Raw genomic sequence first — 19624 nt, forward strand, 5'->3', positions numbered from 1 at the left:
TTTCACAATGTCGGCACAACTTTTCTCAACTTAGTTATATCGAACCTGGAAGTAACCAAAAAAAGTAACAAAACAAAGGTTAAACAAATCAAAATATAATTTATATTTGAGATTCTTCAAAGTAGCCACCCTTTGCCTTGATGACAGCTTTGCACACTCTTGGCATTCTCTCAACCAGCTTCAGGAGGTAGTCACCTGGAATGCATTTCAATTAATAGGTGTGCCTTGTTAAAAGTAAAATATGTTAGTTATTTCTTTCCTTCTTATTGCATTTGAGCCAATCAGTTGTGTTGTGCCAAGCTAGGGGTGGTATACAGAAGATAGCCCTATTTGGTAAAATACCAAGTCCATAGTATGGCAAGAACAGCTCAAATAATCACAGAGAAACGACAGTCCATCATTACGTTGAGACATGAAGGTCAGTCAATGCAGAACATTTCAAGAACTTTGAAAGTTTCTTTAAGTGCAGTCGCAAAAACCATTAAGCACTATGATGAATCTGGCTCTCATGAGAACCACCACAGGAAAGGAAGACCCAGAGTTTCCTTTGTTGCAGAGGATAAGTTCATTAGAGTTGCCAGCCTCAGAAATTGCAGCCCAAATAAATGCTTCCCAGAGTTCAAGTAACAGACACAACTCAACATCAAAAGTTCAGAGGATACTGTGAATCAGGCCTTCATGGTCAAATTGCTGCAAAGAAACCACTACTAAAGGACACCAACAATAAGAAGAGACTTGCTTGGGCCAAGAAACATGAGCAATGGACATTAGACCGGTGGAAATCTGTCCATTTGAGATTTTTGGTTCCAACCGCCGTGTCTTTGTGAGACGCAGAGTAGGTGAGCGGATGATCTGGTTCGCGCTGATTGGGACTATCATTTGTTTTTCAACAGGACAATGACCCAACACACCTCCAGGCTGTGTAAGAGCTATTTGACCAAGAAGTAGTGCTGCATCAGATGACCTGGCCTCCACAATCACCCAACCTCAACCCAACTGAGGTGGTTTGGGATAAGTTGGACCGCAGAGTGAAGGAAAAGCAGCCAACAAGTGCTCAGCATGTGTGGGAATTCTTTCAAGACTGTTGGAAAAGCATTCCAGGTTAAACTGGTTGAGAGAATGCAAAGAATGTGCAAAGCTGTCATCAAGGCAAAGGGTTGCTACTTTGAAGAATCTCAAATATATTTTGATTTAACACTTTTTTTGTTACTACATGATAACATATGTCATTTCATAGTTTTGATTTCTTCACTTTTATTCTACAATGTAGAAAATAGTAAAAATAAAGAAAAACCCTTGAATGAGTAGGTGTGTCCAAACGTTTGACTTGTACTGTATATATTTATACATTTTTTGGTGGGTGGAATTTTCATTGTTGGACATAAAATACTGTAAAAAAAAGTGATTTTCAATTAAGAAATCTGTTCCAAAGTATTTCCACACGTAATAGAGAGACACGATGTGATCATATACAAATGTAAAAAAGGTTTGAAATTATTATGTTTTAGTCAAACATATTTTGGGGGGCTTCTTGCAGTCAATTTGCCATCTACAAATTATTTGTAGTTATATTACGCCTCCCGACCATCCTCTCAAGAAAAATCATCCAGAGGCTGAATCTAGTAGATGATCCCTGTCATATGCCTTGCCACCATGATACAGTTGAAATCGGAAGTTTACATACACCTTAGCCAAATACATTTCAACTCAGTTTTTCACAATTCCTGACATTTAATCCTAGTAAACATTCCCTGTCTTAGGTCAGTTAGGATCACCACTTTATTTTAAGAATGTGAAATGTCAAAATAATAGTAGTGAGAATGATTTATTTCAGCTTTTATTTATTTTATCACATTCCCATTGGGTCAGAAATGTACATACACTCAATAGGTATTTGGTAGCATTGCCTTTAAATTGTTTAACTTGGGTCAAATGTTTCAAGCAGCCTTCCACAAGCTTCCCACAATAAGTTGGGTGTATTTTGGCCCATTCCTGATGACAGAGCTGGTGTAACTGAGTCAGGTTTGTAGGCACAAATTTTGTATAGGATTGAGGTCAGGGCTTTGTGATGGCCACTCCAATACTTTGACTTTGTTGTCCTTAAGCCATTTTGCCACAACTTTGGAAGTATGCTTGGGGTCATTGTCCATTTGGAAGACCAATTTGCAACCAAGCTATAACTTCCTGACTGATATCTGAGATGTTGCTTCAATATATCCACATAATCTATTTTGTGAAGTGCACCAGTCCCTCCCGCATCAAAGCACCCCCACAACATGATGCTGCCACCCCTGTGTTTCACGGTTGGGATGGTGTTCCTTGGCTTGCAAGCCTCCCCCTTTTTCCTCCTAACATAACGACGGTCATTATGGCCAAACAGTTCTATTTTTGTTTCATCAGACGAGAGGACATTTCTCCAAAAAGTATCATCTTTGTCCCCATTTGCATTTGCAAACCGTAGTCTGGCTTTTTATGGCCGTTTTGGAGCAGTGGCTTCTTCCTTGCCGAGCTGCCTTTCAGGTTATGTTGATATAGCACTCGTTTTACCATGGATATAGATACTTTTGTACCTGTTTCCTCCAGCATCTTCAGAAGGTCCTTTGCTGTTGTTCTGGGATTGATTTACACTTGTTGCACCAAAGTACGTTTATCTCTAGGACACAGAAGCGGTATGATGGCTGCCTGGTCCCATGGTGTTTATACTAGCATACTATTGTTTGTACAGATGAACGTGGTACCTTCAGGCGTTTGTAAATTGCTCCCAAGGATGAACCAGACTTGTGGAGGTCTACAATTTTGGGCTGATTTCTTTTGATTTTCCCATGATGTCAAGCAAAGAGGCATTGAGTTTGAAGGTAGGCCTTGAAATACATCCACAGGTACACCTCCAATTGACTCAAATCATGTCAATTAGCCTATCAGAAGCTTCTAAAGCCATGGAATCATTTTATGGAATTTTCCAAGCTGTTTAAAGGCACAGTCAACTTTGTGTATGTAAGCTTCTGACCCACAGGAATTGTGAAACAGTGAATTATAAGTGAAATAATCTGTTTGTAAACAATTGTTGGAAAAATGACTTGTGTCATGTACAGAGTAGATGTCCTAACCGACTTGCCAAAACTATATTTTGTTAACAAGAAGTGGTTGACAAACAAGTTTTAATGACTCAAACCTAAGTGTATGTAAACTTCCGACTTCAACTGTATATAGGCCTAATGCCTTGATCACACCTACAGGTTCATTACAGAAAATGGTACGCAGCATCTGGATATGTGTCCAATAAAAGGTCAACATTCACCTTCTGCTACCATTTCTGTCAAGCCCACTACCATACAGTTTGATGCATACATTCGATAAATCCAACGACACAGAACGCACTGCAACGGCCTCTGCAAGGCAATGCTGCAAGCCAAACGCAGTGTTCTTTTGGAAATTAATGGCAAATTAAGCATTCCACTGGAAACTAATGTACTTCTGGTGTACCAAAATGCAATGATGCTAACGCATCTATCACACCAACAGCATCTTTGCATTTTGGTACACCAGAAGTACATTCGTTTCCAGTGGAATGCTTGATTTGCCTTGCAGCATTGTGTTGGGGGCAGTTGCAGTGTGTGCTGTGTGGTGCATATGTTGGATTTATCAAAGGTATGTGTCAAACTGTATGTGTAAAATGCTTTGAACACACCGACAGCATCATTGCGCAAAACAGAATGCAGCATCATCTGGATATGTATGCAACGAAAGTTCAAAATTCACCTTCTGCTACCATTCCTGTCAAACCGTCCATGCATACAGTTTGACACATAGATTTCAACATGCACCACACCAAACGCACTACAACTGCCTATGCAATGCAATGCTGCAAGGCAAACACAACATTTAATTGGAAATGTATGTAATTCTGGTGTACCAGAATGCAATGATGCTGTCGGTGTGATCGAAGTGGAACTTAACAGAAATAGCAGAAGGTGAATGTTGAACTTTTGTTGCACACATATTCAGACGATGCTGCGTACCATTTTGCGCAAAAACATATTTTCTCAGCTTTTTTCTCTGTCTATGTTGAGGAGGTCAGAGACCTGGCAGAGTGATGCCAGGACAACAACCTCTCCCTCAACATAGGCAAGACAAAGGAGTTGATCGTGGACTACAGGAAATGGAGGGCCGAACACGCCTCATTCACATCGATGGGGCTGTAGTGGAACAGGCCAAGAGCTTGAAGTTCCTCAGCGTCCACATCACTAAGGACCTATCATAGTCCAAACACAGTCGAAGAGGGCACGACAACGCCTCTTCTCCCTCAGGAGTCTGAAAAGATTTGACATGGGCCCTCAGATCCTCAAAAAGTTATACAGCTGCACCACTGAGAGCATCTTGACTGTCTGCATCACCTCTCACTCACACATAACACGTACACACAACTATATGTACATATCTACCTCAATTTCCTCATACCCCTGCACATTGACTGGGTACTGGTACCCAATATATATATCCGAGCTTCTGTATCATTGCGTATTTATTCATCTTGTGGTGCTTTTTTTTGTAAGTATTTCACTGTTAGGCTACACCTGTTGTTTTTGAAGCATGTGACAATTAAATGCTGTTTGATATGTGTGGGCTTGGAGCTATTCAATGTATGGCCACGAGATGGCATGGGAACCTAGCTTAATTGTTATCCAGGTAGAGCTTGTGGAAATGCGTTGCCTCCCATTGTGCTGTAATAACATAGTAATAATGCAATGTATAGTTTACTGCTCACTTTCGACAGCTGAAAGTAAAATAATAATATTTCTAATCTTACAAAGTGTACATGAGTGGGCATTTGTGTGGGGTATAAATGTAGTCTAAACTAAATGACCTAGATTATCATATGAGGGTGGCCGTTGCTGGTTTAGGAACTAGCTTTAATGCTTGGGCAAGCTTAATAACAATAAGTTACACTGTTTTACAAATGTGCTACATTGTTTCAAAGTATACGTCAATCAAAGCATTTGCGAGTTACAATTGGACAGTTGCTTTGTTAGTAACTCAGTAGGCGTTTCCAAGTCCAGCATTCAGAGAGACGAAAGAAGCTGCTGCGTACAGAAAATGGCTGACAGATTTTCTAGGTTCAACGAAGAACGTGATTTCCAGGTAATGTTAATCAAATATTTAGCAACTAAACACAATATAGTATAAATAATATCAAGAGAATAATTGTGCACCTTAATAACACATTTTGAAACGAATCTGTAATAGGTTCAAAGGTATGCTAGCTAGGCTAGTTAGCAGCAATTTGATAGTCCAGTGTTCGACGAGTTGCATTGCTGTCGAGCTCGTCTTGGCCAGCGAGCAATGGATTGAACCCACAACTACAAATTCTTTAGCACGTGGTTAGTGGATACACAATAATATTAGTAATTTTGACAAAGTGAACCGAGTGACCTTGGGGAAATGAGCTAACTACATCGAGCTAGCTAACATTAGTTGGCTGGCTAGCTGTCACATTGTTGGTGCTGACAATGACAACAATGACAATGTACATTTAACAGACGGTCTTATTCAGAGCGATTTCCAGTTAGTGCATTCGTCTTAAATTAGCTTCCTAGGTGGGACAAACGCATCACATTCATAGTAACATTCCTCATTGTAGCTATTAGCAAAGTCAGAGCTCGTAAGTAGGAAACATGGGTTCTACTGTACTGTAGCCACCATCCATGGAACTACATACCCCTACCTGGCTGTGCAACATTCGGGCGAGTTGAGAATAATATGTGTAATGTTAGCGCTAACTACATGTATCGTTTGCAGCTAGTTAGCTACTGTAGCGAGCTCCGCAGCTTGTTGGTGAATCCTGCACCCACAATGTATTCGCTTTTGTTAACTACTAGTAGGGTACATATAAGGTCAGCGGATTCCCTTCTCAGTTGCTCGACATTGCTGGGTATGTGTTTTGCTTCTGTTCTGCTGATGTCAGATTTACTAGTTATGCCAACTAGTTCACGCATTTCTTGGCATGTTCCATCTAATGGGCTACACATTTAACTGTATTGCTGGCAGCACCACAATACTAACTATTAACCTCACCATATGCAATGAATGTATTCAGATTAGTTGGCTTATTGCTTAGCTTGTCTGAAACCCAAGACGGGATGGGATTGGTGTCCTGTCCAGTTTCTGTCTGTGACTGACGTCACCCTTATAATTTGTTGGTCTTCCAGTGTGTAATTTCTGCCGCCTTTGCAAGTGAATACATAGAGTATTTAGAATAGAAAATGTCTTATGTTGTGGTCTTCAGCAATGTTCCCTAAAATGTTTTTAAGCTCTGAGCAAATTTCAGGTCTGCTGAGTGGAAACTTGAACTTTGAAAATTCTGTGCAACTTCCCGTACATGTTTACTGTGAACACTGAGGCTGTACCTGCTTTAAATTACAATTTTAACAGAGCCATAGTAGCCTACTTTGCCAATTTGATCATAATGTAGGCCTACCAGAGTGGCCTACCATCAAAACAATGGCGAAAATGCATCCCATAACATTTTAACATGGAAATAGCTGTTCTATCATTCAGCCTACAGTAGCAGCCAATGTCTGGGGTTCATTGTAGGCCTTAATTCCATGAGACTATTGAAAATAGATTTACAAGGCTTGCCATTAACCTGTTTATCAACTTGTGCTTCAGACAAGGAGGTGACTGAAAATGTTGTTTGATGCAAGAAACCACTTTACAAAATGCATTATTATTCCCATACCATTATTACAGATCATCAGACAAGTTATGCTACCCTCTGCCTATTGGCTACTTAGCTTATTCAAGCCTGTCTCAAAATACAATAGTGCCCCTTTAAGACATAAATAAAGCTCTTTACCTGACTCTGGTTACAAAGATGTCTAGAAATTGACACATTTTGTTCTCTCGTAGGAAGCATTCACTCCCCTATTGCTGACTACAAATGACTGGGCTAATAACTCACTAACTAGCAAAGGATATGAACAAAATTTTCACATGTGGCTACATGCAGCTCTAGCTTTGATCTCAAAACAAGCGCATCCAGTCACGACCGCTAATGCTGCAAACACAGTCCAGTTCAAAGTAAATGGCACAGATCCATATGTCAATGGTCTAATTGCATATAGGCCTACTGCAGCTCTGATTGTTTATGCTGCACCGGTCTGTGTAGAGTACGGGCGGAGTAGTGTGTGTTAATGCAATAGAATCCTACTCCGATGTATTCTGCCTACAACAAAATCTCTTGCATCGTTTGTTTTGGTATGTTGCATTGAAAGTGGCTATTGCATTGATTCGAACACATTTGCCACAGTAAAGGGAAATGTTGATCGTGTTAACAGGGAAAACTCTAGAACAGTGGTCACCAACCTTTTCTGAGTCAAGATCACTGAGTCAAAATGCAACCTGAGATCTAACATGACTTAAAATTAAACCCTTGCAAAATTAACTGATTAAAAACAGTACTGGAGCAATGAGGCTTGTGCCATAAGCTATAGGCCCAATACATTATCACCACATATTGGCTTTGCTTGAATTTCCCTGCCAGTGCATTGTTCTTGTTGGGGCCATTTAAAAAAAATAAAAAAAATAAATAAAAAAAATATATATATATATATAAAATATACCGATGTGATCATGTAGCCTACCTCAATTTTTTTTATATATTATATGAGGTAGGCTACATGATCACATCGGTCGGTAATAGATTACTTGTGAAGCACAGCTGAGTGAGCTTACATTTAAATAATTTGCTTTTTGTTTTACTGTGCTGATGACCAGATTGCAGGCACCAATCTCAGTGGAGGGAGAAAGCAGCAAACTGAGGGTCTGCCTCTCAACATCCCTCCGCTTTCCCTTTCCTCCACTGACCAAAAAGTGACACTGTCTACCAGCTGATAGCGAAACTTGAGTCACACCCCATTATTTTTGCCTCATGCACAAATTCATGTTGTTACTCCTATGAACTGAGAAAGTGAAATATTCCTTGATATTAAAAAAGACCCAAACCGCTAATAACAACAACACAAGCCCATAGATACATATTCCAACTCATTCATTACTGCTGCAGTACTTGTTGTAGCGCTGAGTGGAAATAGGAAAAACTTCATTTTATGGCTTAAAAGTGTTAAATACAACATGTTGATGGTGCTGAGTAAGAACTTGAACTCACTCATGAAAACGGCAGCTCTTTGCTGTATTCATTGATAGTTTCTCTCTAGTCATGGTTTTAAACATTTTGAAATCGTATAGTATCAACTTTGCTGTAGCGTTCTTTTATGCCTGCTCCGTCTCTGCAGACATGGTCATCTGAGCCATCCGATTGGCCAGCGTTAGGCCTATAGTGCACTTGATTTGCTCTCTGGTCCCGTCGGGAATGCAGAGTTTGTACTTTGACACATGAAATGGTTCAAAATGGCAACAGTTCACCTACCCGGTGCGCAGGGCAGCTGTATTGTACACCCCGAGACAACAAAACAAAGATGAATGGGTACACAAGGCTTTATCGTTGGGTTTTTTGCAGAAATGTTTGGCGATCTACTAGGAATGCCTTGGAAATCGCGATCGACCTGTTGGTGACCACTGCTCTAGAAAGTTAAGTTTCATCTCGTGCTTCTCTCTGTGGGCAGATATTTCTGCATGCAGTCCTGGGGGAGCTGCATGCTCTGACGACTGCACGCACGCGCAGCTTAGAGGGAACATTGGTCTTCAGTCATGGTTGTCAAAGTAGCTAAGAGTTTGAGAGATTGGGACAAGTTGTGCTGCATTGTGCGCCACTGTCAAAAATGTGCACGTCCTGTGCCAGTTTCTTATATTTTGGCATCCTACCACTGCAATGATCATGTTACATTGCGTCAAATTGGGATAACCTACATACCTTTCAAACTAATTCCCTTGGGTTAAAGCTGCCCAAAGTTATGGCAAAAGATCTGCTTGCCTTCATGGCTGTGTTGTTTTACTTTACCCTACTTTAGTTGGTGTTGGCGCTGGTCTGGGCTTATGCTTGTATTTGTGGGCAGCTGGAGCCGTCTACCCACAAGCAGCTTTGGTTGTCTGCTACTCACACTTGTCCTTGACCATAGGAAACGCTCAAACTCTTGTCAAATGTGTTGCTCTGTCACCACCCTATAGTAAAGTCTACTACTAGGCTATATAAAGCAGGGCCATAGATGTATTCTACCAGTTTATTGTACACTGCATAGTGTTTTCTGTTCATTGAGTTCTCAGTGTTAGAGAGCGAATAAAAGTCCTGCCACAGTCAGTAATGCTCGCTCGTTGCTAGGTCCCAATGTAATATAACTCTGCAAATATAAGGTGTCCGTGATACAGAAAATGATTAAATGGTGTGCTTTGATATAGCCTACATTGACTTTTTTTATTGACTGTGTCTGTGATGAATTATGTCTTGCCCTTCAGTCCTCCAATGACTGTCTGTGGCATACTTCCATCTCAAATACCTGTGGCCTATTTGGTGAATGAATGAATTTAGCTCAACATGTTTCTTAAATATTCATGCCAACACTTCTCTTTTGCAGGGTGTGAGAGAAGGTAGAGTTTGGGGGGTTGTCGCTGCAGGTTACACTGCGCAATTGAATGTTGAACGTTTCCCATTAACTCGCCGAAATCTCCCTGCTCTGCTTCTCACATGCCCTTGCAAGCAAATCTAACCGTCTGAGAAAATGACACATCAGTCATGCCCCTGTCTCATGCTTGTTATGAAAAGCTGTTTGTGTTTCATACTGATTTTCTTCTTCCGTTCCTGAACCCAGCAGAATTCTGCTCTCCTAATGATGCTTAGAACACGTTATGCCAACTGCCCTGTTTTATCCCTTTTTGTTCTTTGGGGTGTTTTGATATTTATAAGCCTGTGATCAATTTAGTTTTTATTTAAGCCATGTCTAACTTGACACATTCCCTAAGTGTTTTTAGCAGCCCTTAAGTGAGATATTTTGACAAATGAGACTAAGGGGCTTATTTTTCTAAGCGATGGCAGCACCTATTTTTGGACGGGAAGTTTTCTATTTGCTTTTGGCTGCTCTTTAACGCTGCCCTCACCCAAGACCTGGTTGAATGATCCAAGCTAAAATACCAGATCAAGAATGTAGAACAAGGAAATTACAGGAGATTTCTATTTCCAAACTGTTGGTTACCTAGTGGTCAGCATGGTTGTCAGCTTCTCTGGACCAGAAACAGCACTTCAAGAATATTATTTTGTTTTAGTGTGGACAGCCACTGGCCACTCTCATGGTGTCTACAGATCTGTGTCTGTGGCTGGGCATCCTGTGCAGCTGCTGGGGGGTGGGGTTAGGACTCGGAGAGGCAGCACCAGCACACACGGTCTGTTGTGTGGCCTCAGAGCCCAGTGAAGACTGCTCCAGACCAGCTGTTCCCAGCATGCAGTCTGCCAGCCAGAGGCCCAATCACACACCACACCTCCTCACACCATGCTACCTCCTGTGAGGAGCAGAAGACAGAGGCGTGAGGTCGGCCCAGCCTCACACAGCCAGAGCCAAACAAGTCTGCTGCCGTGATACTGCTCCGTCTCAAACTGTCGCAGTCAGTGTTCACACTCTGCTGCCTTCATTCCCTCTGGAGCATTCTGTATTTCCACGATCTATTGTCTCTCCAAACACTCTGGGTTTCTAAGAATTTGTGAACTTTCTGCTGTCCTGGGTTCCATCATAGTGGGTTTCTCCTAGCTGTGCCCAGACACCCAGTCTGTAATTTTCATCCACTACCTCAACACAACAACACTCCCTTGATGCAGTTGTTGGCTTGATTTCCCAGAAATAATGAGGGGTTTCAATTGTTATTTTATGAATGTAGACCACAGAACAAGCTGTCTATCGTACCTTCAATACTCCCCTACCTGATCAGCTCTGTGGTGGTTGGATGATATGTGATACTGGGATTATGGGCTTGAATGGTTCTGGGGAATACAGACCCCGGTGGGAAGTGTGGCACTTACCAATCTGCCTTCTCTGGTCGGAGCTCATTCCTCAGATGCTGCTGAGGCCAGCTTTTCCCCCTTTCGTTAAAGAATATGAGGGGGAATTGGGGAGGTGGCTTGATGAGCAAGGACAATGAGACTGGGCATTCATGCCCCGAGTGACCCATGTTTGTCATGCAAACTCTGCAGCACTTGGGTTCTTGAGAGGAAAATGAAATGTTTCGTGTTTGATTTACAATGAAGCCGTCTGCACTTTTCAACGGCTTGATGATGTGATCAGGGTTGTGATCAGGGTTGTGATCAGGGTGCAGAAAAGCCTCATCCAGGATTTGTGTGTCCCAGTGGGGTCCTCAGAGCCCATGTATGGCTCTTGCTGAATGTTGTCTCTGGTGGGGAGCCCTAGGGCAGGCCATATGTTCCAGTGCGTGTAAGATGGGTCTGCTTGTGAGTGTGGAAGCACAACTGTTCTTCTGAGTCATGTGGCTAAAAAGTTGCTCCATTGGATTGAAACGAAGAGTGAATTTATGATGCTTGTTAACTCTTGTTAGATGATGATGTATGTATATGACGCTACTTAGTAGGGCTGGGAATCGACCTCCCGATATGATATTATCACGATACTTAGCCTAGGTGCCGATACAATATGTATTGCGATTTCAATTATTATATATTTTTTTTATTGGAGTTTTGGTGCAGGTACAGCCAACTAGTGCAAAAATAATATTGCGATATTGTAGATGTATTTTAAAAAATAATATCAAAATATGTAACTATCTCTAGTCCAGGATACCCAGTCGCTCAGTATTCGCCAGGTGTTTCTCTCCTGGTCTACACAAGAGCCCGCTGCCAAGCAACACTGCACTGCACATGGAACACCCAGAGATCCACTGACAGTCGGTCTAACTTCAGCCTGTGTACACAGACATTGTCTCATCCCACCCATCTCATAGAAAGCCCATTGATTCAGACTAAATTGTCATTGGGGCTCAGGCATGTTGCATGTTATAACACTATGCAGAGCATACTGCTCAGTATTCAGAGCAGCCACCTAGTCTCTCTTCTTTCATGTCTCTACCATCAGACTCGGTCTGAGCAGCAGACCTCCCTAGTGTGGGGTCATTCGAGGTAAGCATCCATTTCAGTGTAGGCAGTGGTTGCGGAAACCCTCAGTTACAGGTTTAGATGGATGTTTATTTGTTTTTAATGCCACTATTTGTTTTGCTTTAGTGAGTGGTGAAATTAGACCAGAGACAGAGGGGAGATGAGAGAGGACCAGCAGGCAGCAGTGGGAAGATTGTTGCTGGAGCTGCAGCCGGTCACACATTTAGGCATTCTGATCACTTCAGAAAATCAAGAGTTGTGTGTCCCGAATGGTAAATAACCCCCTCCCTTCGCTCTCTCTAAGGAACTGCCTCTCCCTAATGGAATTCTCCAAAACAAACATGCTGATGCAGCTTGCCCTCTAACTGAAATGATGACCTGTTTTAATATGGGCTTGGACAGGGTTTTGAGGGTTGTTTGTACCCGTTTTAATATGGGGACCAGGGCGGACAGGGTTTTTGTTTGTACCCGTTTTAATATGGGCTCGGACAGGGTTTTGAGGGTTGTTTGTACCCGTTTTAATATGGGTTCGGACAGCGGTTTGAGGGTTGTTTGTACCCGTTTTAATATGGGCTTGGACAGCGGTTTGAGGGTTGTTTGTACCCGTTTTAATATGGGCTCGGACAGCGGTTTGAGGGTTGTTTGTACCCGTTTTAATATGGGCTCGGACAGGGTTTTGAGGGTTGTTTGTACCCGTTTTAATATGGGCTCGGACAGGGTTTTGAGGGTTGTTTGTACCCGTTTTAATATGGGCTCGGACAGCGGTTTGAGGGTTGTTTGTACCCGTTTTAATATGGGCTCGGACAGCGGTTTGAGGGTTGTTTGTACCTGTTTTTTTTAAATCGGTCAGGCTAGTGTCATCCTTGTATCTCATGTAAAGCTTTACTGTGGTATAAATGGTTAGAAATAAGGGAACAGGTGATCCGTTTGAATTTAATCCTGGATTTGCACTGAAGGTTTTAGCTACAATACCGTGATCTATTGTAGTTAGGCTAGTATCTGTGTTCTTCAGTGGATCCCCCAGTTGTAAAGATGAAGCGGTAGTAGACTCAGTAGGTGGGTAGACAGTCACTGCTGCTGGCGGCCGCCTCTACAGACTTCAGAACGCATCAGAAGACGTCCCGCAGGTTCTAACCCACTTCGGCTTGATGTTCTGTAATAAAAAGGTAATAGAAATGGCTCCTCTAAGGTTGTGTGTTAAACTCAATAAGCCCCACAGGGCTCTACAGTGCTGCGATTTTACTCAAATATTTGTCATTGTGTTTCTAAATTTCTCTGGGTGCGCCAACATTGTTTAAATTTGGCGCACACATGCTCCTCGTAACAAAAGGTCAGCGTATAGCCCCACCTCAGTCGTCTAAAACCATTTGATAAAGTCAGTACCGCAGCACGACCCAAGCCTCAAATATACTCGGAGCAAAGGGATATGGGGCTCCGGATCTCTGTATTATTGAACACACTGGAACAGTGGCTATCAGTCAGTCTAATTGAACACATTGAAAGAACATTGCCTTGTGTCTTCCAGTCATTCAGTCTCAGCAGGTTGAAGGTCAAAGAGGAATCGCATCTGCTTTCCAAGGTGACCTTCACGTGCCATTCTGCTGCCTCTGCTTTGAGGGGTAATGTGTCTTGTCTGGGAACAGAGACTGTATAGAACACCCACCTAGTGGAAGGAGTGACACGCTCATTACTCGTCTCGTGATGTCGTCCTCAGGTCAAGGACCCAGTCTCATACAAATGGGATGCATCGTTTTTGCATGCGCCTGCCCTGAAAAATACAAATAATTCAATTAATTCTCGCTCTCCAATTTGTTCCCCCCCATTGCAGACAGTGAAGTGAAATGGGTTAGATCTCTGCACTGTCCTCATGGCATTTGAAATGTTGTAGTAATTAGCTACACACACTCTAGCCTATTATTCTGTACCACTGTAACAGGCTTAACAACTCAGGGTGAACGTTTCCATCTGTCTTGTAAGATATGGTGCTCTTCAACTGTCAAACTTAGGCAGTAAAGAACCTTATCTCAACAGTGTGTGTGCGTGCATTAATATGTGTCTTTGGTCGGCATCTATATGTGTTTTAACATGTCCATTTCATCCCCTTTTGATTGTGTGTGGTTTCTGTGTAATTTTGAAATGTTTAAGCCTCTTGGGAGGTGAAATGGTTTCACTTCCATTAAGGGAACACAGAAACAGGAGTTTCTCTTTTGCAGACGGTTCCATTTTCCTCTGGTTGTTGTTCCCTCTGGCTTTTCGCTGTCGCTCTCTCTCGCTGTGTCACTCTCGCTCTCTCTCTCTCGCTGTGTCTCTCGCTCGCTGTCTCTCTCTCGCTCGCTGTCTCTCTCTCGCTCGCTGTCTCTCTCTCGCTCGCTGTCTCTCTCTCGCTCGCTGTCTCTCTCTCGCTCGCTGTCTCTCTCTCGCTCGCTGTCTCTCTCTCGCTCGCTGTCGCTCTCTCTCGCTCGCTGTCTCTCTCGCTCGCTGTCTCTCTCTCGCTCGCTCGCTGTCTCTCTCTCGCTCGCTGTCTCTCTCTCTCGCTGTCTCTCTCTCTCTCGCTCGCTGTCTCTCTCTCGCTCGCTGTCGCTCTCTTCGCTCGCTCTCTCTCGCTCGCTCTCTCGCTCGCTGTCGCTCTCTCTTCCTGTCGCTCTCTCTTCCTGTCGCGTGCTCTCTGTCGCGTGCTCTCTGTCGCGTGCTCTCTGTCGCCCGCTCTCTGTCGCCCGCTCTCTGTCGCCCGCTCTCTGTCGCCCGCTCTCTGTCGCCCGCTCTCTGTCGCCCGCTCTCTGTCGCCCGCTCTCTGTCGCCCGCTCTCTGTCGCCCGCTCTCTGTCGCCCGCTCTCTGTCGCCCGCTCTCTGTCGCCCGCTCTCTGCCGCTCTCGCTCTCTGTCGCCCGCTCTCTGTCGCCCGCTGTCGCCCGCTCTCTGTCGCGCTGTCGCCCGCTCTCTGTCGCCCGCTCTCTGTCGCCGCTCTCTGTCGCGCTGTCGCCCGCTCTCTGTCGCCCGCTCTCTGTCGCCCGCTCTCTGTCGCCCGCTCTCTGTCGCCCGCTCTCTGTCGCCCGCTCTCTGTCGCCCGCTCTCTGTCGCCCGCTCTCTGTCGCCCGCTCTCTGTCGCGCTGTCGCCCGCTCTCTGTCGCGCTGTCGCCCGCTCTCTGTCGCGCTGTCGCCCGCTCTCTGTCGCGCTGTCGCCCGCTCTCTGTCGCGCTGTCGCCCGCTCTCTGTCGCGCTGTCGCCCGCTCTCTCTGTCGCTTCTCGCCCCGCTCTCTGTCGCGCGCTCTCTCTCGCTCGCGCTCTGCTCTCGCTGTCTCTCTCGCTGTCGCTCCCGCTGTCTTCGCTCTGTCTCGCTCTCTGTCTCTCTCTCGCTCGCGCTCTCTGTCGCTCTCGCTCGCTGTCGCTCTCTCTCTGTCTCGCTCTCTGTCGCCTCGCTCTCTGTCGCTCTCGCTCTCTCTCTCGCTGTCGCTCTCTGTCGCCCGCTCTCTGTCGCTGCTCTCTGCTCGCGCTCTCTGTCTCGCTCTCTGTCGCGCTGTCTCTCGCCGCTCTCTCTCGCGCTGTCGCTCGCTCTCTGTCGCGCTCTCGCCCGCTCTCTCTCTCGCTGTCTCCTCGCTCTCTCTCGCCCGCTCTCTCTCCGCTGTCTCTCCTCTCTCTGTCGCTGCTCTCTGTCGCTGTCTCTGTCTCTCTCCCGCTCTCTCTCGCTGTCTCTCTCTCGCTCTCTCTCTCGCTCTCTCTCGCTGTCTCTCTCGCTCTCTCTCTCGCTGTCTCTCGCTCGCTCTCTCTCTCGCTGTCTCTCTCTCGCCCGTCTCTCTCGCTGTCTCTCTCGCTGTCTCTCTCCCGCTCTCGCTGTCGCCCGCTCTCTCGCTGTCTCTCGCTCTCGCTCTCGCTCTCGCTCTCTGTCGCCCGCTCTCTCGCTGTCTCTCTGTCGCTGTCTCTCTGTCTCCTCGCTCTCTCTCTCGCTGTCGCTCGCTCGCTGTCTCGCTCTCGCCCGCTCTCTGTCGCTGTCTCTCCTCTCTCTGTCTCTCTCTCGCTGTCTCTCTCTCTCGCGTCTGTCTCTCGCTGTCTCTCTCTCGCGCTGTCTCTCTCTCTCTCTGTCTCTCTCTCTCTCGTCTCTCTCGCTCTCTCTCTCGCTGTCTCTCTCGCTGTCTCTCTCGCTGTCTCTCTCTCTCGCTGTCTCTCTCTCTCGCTGTCTCTCTCGCTCTCTCGCTCTCTCTCTCTCTCGCTGTCTCTCTCTCTCGCTGTCTCTCTCTCTCGCTCGCTGTCTCTCTCTCTCGCTGTCTCTCTCTCTCGCTGTCTCTCTCTCTCGCTGTCTCTCTCTCTCGCTGTCTCTCTCTCTCTCTCGCTGTCTCTCTCTCTCTCTGTCTCTCTCTCTCTCTCTCTCGCGCTCTCTCTCTCGCTCTCTCGCTGTCTCTCTCTGTCTCTCTCGCTCTCTCTCTCGCTGTCTCTCTCTCTCGCTCTCTCTCGCTCTCTGTCTCTCGCTCTGTCTCTCTCTCTCGCTGTCTCTGTCTCTCGCTGTCTCTCGCGCTCTCTCTCGCGCTCTGTCTCTCGCGCTCTGTCTCTCGCGCTCTGTCTCTCGCTCTGTCTCTCGCTGTCTCTCGCTCTGTCTCTCGCTGTCTCTCGCTCGCTGTCTCTCGCGCTCTCTCTCGCTCTGTCTCTCTCGCTGTCTCTCGCGCTGTCTCTCGCGCTCTGTCTCTCGCTCTCTCTGTCTCTCGCTCTGTCTCTCGCGCTCTGTCTCTCGCGCTCTCTCTCTCGCGCTGTCTCTCTCTCTCGCTGTCTCTCTCTCTCTCTCGCTGTCTCTCGCTGTCTCTCTCGCTGTCTCTCTCGCTGTCTCTCTCGCTGTCTCTCTCTCTCTGTCTCTCTCGCCCGTCTCTCTCTCGCTGTCGCTCGCTCTCTGTCTCTCTCTCGCTGTCTCTCTGTCGCGCTGTCTCTCGCTCGCTGTCTCTCTCGCTGTCTCTCTCGCTGTCTCTCGCTGTCTCTCTCTCGCTGTCTCTCTGTCTCTCTCGCTGTCGCTGTCTCCGCTGTCTCTCTCGCTGTCTCTCTCTCGCTGTCTCTCTCGCGCTCTCTCGCTCTCTCTCTCGCTGTCTCTCTCGCTGTCTCTCCTCGCTGTCTCTCGCTGTCTCTCTCTCGCTGTCTCTCGCTGTCTCTCGCTGTCTCTCTCGCTCTCTCTCGCTGTCTCTCTCTCGCTGTCTCTCTCTCGCTGTCTCTCGCTCTCTCTCTCTGCTCTCGCTCTCTCGCTCTCTCTCTCGCTGTCTCTCTCTCGCTCTCTCTCGCTGCTCTCTCTCGCTGTCTCTCTCTCGCTGTCTCTCTCTCGCTGTCTCTCTCTCGCTGTCTCTCTCTCGCTCTCTCTCTCGCTCTCTCTCTCGCTCTCTCTCGCTGTCTCTCGCTCTCTCTCTCGCTGTCTCTCTCGCTCTCTGCTCTCTCTCTCGCTGTCTCTCGCTGTCTCTCGCTCTCTCTCTCGCTGTCTCTCTCTCTCTCTCTCGCTCTCTCTCGCTCTCTCTCTCGCTGTCTCTCTCGCTCTCTCTCTCGCTCTCTCTCTCTGCTCTCTCTCTCGCTGTCTCTCTCGCTGTCTCTCTCTCTGTCTCTCTCTCTCGCTGTCTCTCTCGCTGTCTCTCTCTCGCTGTCTCTCTCGCTGTCTCTCTCTCGCTGTGTCTCTCTCGCTGTCTCTCTCTCGCTGTCTCTCTCGCTGTCTCTCTGTCTCTCTCTCTCTCTCGCTCTCTCTCTCGCTGTCTCTCTCGCTGTCTCTCGCTGTCTCTCTCTCGCTCTCTCTCGCTCGCTCTCGCTCTCTCTCGCTGTCTCTCGCTGTCTCTCTCGCTGTCTCTCGCGCTCTCTCGCTCTCTCGCTGTCTCTCTGTCTCTCTCTCGCTGTCTCTCTCTCGCTGTCTCTCTCGCTGTCTCTCTCGCTGTCTCTCTCTCGCTGTCTCTCTCTCGCTGTCTCTCTCGCTGTCTCTCTCGCTGTCTCTCTCTCGCTGTCTCTCTCTCGCTGTCTCTCTCTCGCTGTCTCTCTCTCGCTGTCTCTCTCGCTGTCTCTCTCTGTCTCTCTCGCTGTCTCTCTCGCTGTCTCTCTCGCTGTCTCTCTCTCGCTGTCTCTCTCTCGCTGTCTCTCTCGCTGTCTCTCTCTCTGTCTCTCGCTCTCTCTCTCGCTCTCTCTGTCTCTCGCTGTCTCTCTCTCTCGCTGTCTCTCTCTCTCGCTGTCTCTCTCGCTGTCTCTCTCGCTGTCTCTCTCTCTCGCTGTCTCTCTCGCTGTCTCTCTCGCTGTCGCTGTCTCTCTCGCTGTCTCGCTCTTTCTCTCTCTCTCGCTGTCTCTCTTGCTGTCTCACTCGCTGTCTCACTCGCTGTCTCTCTCGCTGTCTCTCTCGCTGTCTCTCTCGCTGTCTCTCTCGCTGTCTCTCTCGCTCTCGCTCTCTCTCGCTGTCTCTCTCTCTCGCTGTCTCGCTCTCTCTCGCTGTCTCGCTCTCTCTCGCTGTCTCGCTCTCTCTCGCTGTCTCTCTCTCGCTGTCTCTCTCTCTCTCTCGCTGTCTCTCTCTCTCGCTGTCTCTCTCTGTCTCTCTCGCTGTCTCTCTCTCTGTCTCTCTCTCTGTCTCTCTCGCTGTCTCTCTCGCTGTCTCTCTGTCTCTCTCGCTGTCTCTCTCTCTCGCTGTCTCGCTCTCTCTCTCTCGCTGTCTCTCTCGCTGTCGCTCTCTCTCTCTCGCTGTCTCTCTCTCGCTGTCTCTCTCTCGCTGTCTCTCTCTCGCTGTCTCGCTCGCTGTCTCTCTCGCTGCTCTCTCTCGCTGTCTCTCTCGCTGTCTCTCTCGCTGTCTCTCTCGCTGTCTCTCTCGCTGTCTCTCTCGCTGTCTCTCTCGCTCTCTCTCTCGCTGTCTCTCTCGCTCTCTGTCTCACTCTCTCTCGCTGCTCTCTCTCTCGCTGTCTCTCTCTCTGTCTCTCTCGCTGTCTCTCTCTCTCTCGCTGTCTCTCTCGCTGTGCTGTCTCTCTCTCTCGCTGTCTCTCTCGCTGTCTCTCTCTCGCTCGCTGTCTCTCGCTCGCTGTCTCTCTCGCGCTGTCTCTCTCTCGCTGTCTCTCTCTCTCGCTGTCTCTCTCTCTTGCTGTCTCTCTCTCTTGCTGTCTCTCTCTCGCTGTCTCTCTCTCTCGCTGTCTCTCTCTCGCTGTCTCTCTCTCTCGCTGTCTCTCTCTCTCGCTGTCTCTCTCTCTCGCTGTCTCTCTCTCGCTCTCTCTCTCTCTCTCTGCTCTCTCTCTCGCTGTCTCTCGCTCTCTCTCTGTCTCTCTCTCGCTCTCTCTCGCTCTCTCTCTCTCGCTGTCTCTCTCTCGCTCTCTCTCTCGCTGTCTCTCTCGCTGTCTCTCTCGCTGTCTCTCTCGCTGTCTCTCTCGCTGTCTCTCTCGCTGTCTCTCTCGCTGTCTCTCTCTCTCGCTGTCTCTCTCTCGCTGTCTCTCGCTCTCTCTCTCGCTGTCTCTCGCTCTCTCTCTCGCTGTCTCTCGCTGTCTCTCGCTGTCTCTCGCTGTCTCTCGCTGTCTCTCTCGCTGTCTCTCTCGCTGTCTCTCTCTCGCTGTCTCTCTCGCGCTGTCTCTCTCTCGCTGTCTCTCTCGCTGGCTCTCTCGTCTCTCTCTCT

At 47.1% G+C, this 19624-nt stretch overlaps 1 protein-coding gene across 2 annotated transcripts in view; it reads left to right on the plus strand.

Annotated features, from left to right (window-relative positions):
* Positions 1-5056: 5056 nt before the first annotated feature.
* The window catches only part of LOC135555688 (G patch domain-containing protein 8-like), a 47833-nt gene continuing 33265 nt past the window's right edge, over positions 5057-19624 (plus strand). The window contains exon 1 of one of the 2 annotated variants that reach the window (XM_064988353.1): positions 5057-5139. In XM_064988353.1, the coding sequence (XP_064844425.1) occupies positions 5095-5139 (45 nt within the window). In that variant the 5' untranslated portion in view covers positions 5057-5094. Of the gene's footprint in view, positions 5140-12296; positions 12316-19624 lie in introns of those variants that run through there. The other variant, XM_064988354.1, reaches the window with a different exon arrangement.

Source organism: Oncorhynchus masou, chromosome 15 (genome assembly GCF_036934945.1).
Source record: "Oncorhynchus masou masou isolate Uvic2021 chromosome 15, UVic_Omas_1.1, whole genome shotgun sequence".
NCBI lineage: Eukaryota > Metazoa > Chordata > Actinopteri > Salmoniformes > Salmonidae > Oncorhynchus > Oncorhynchus masou.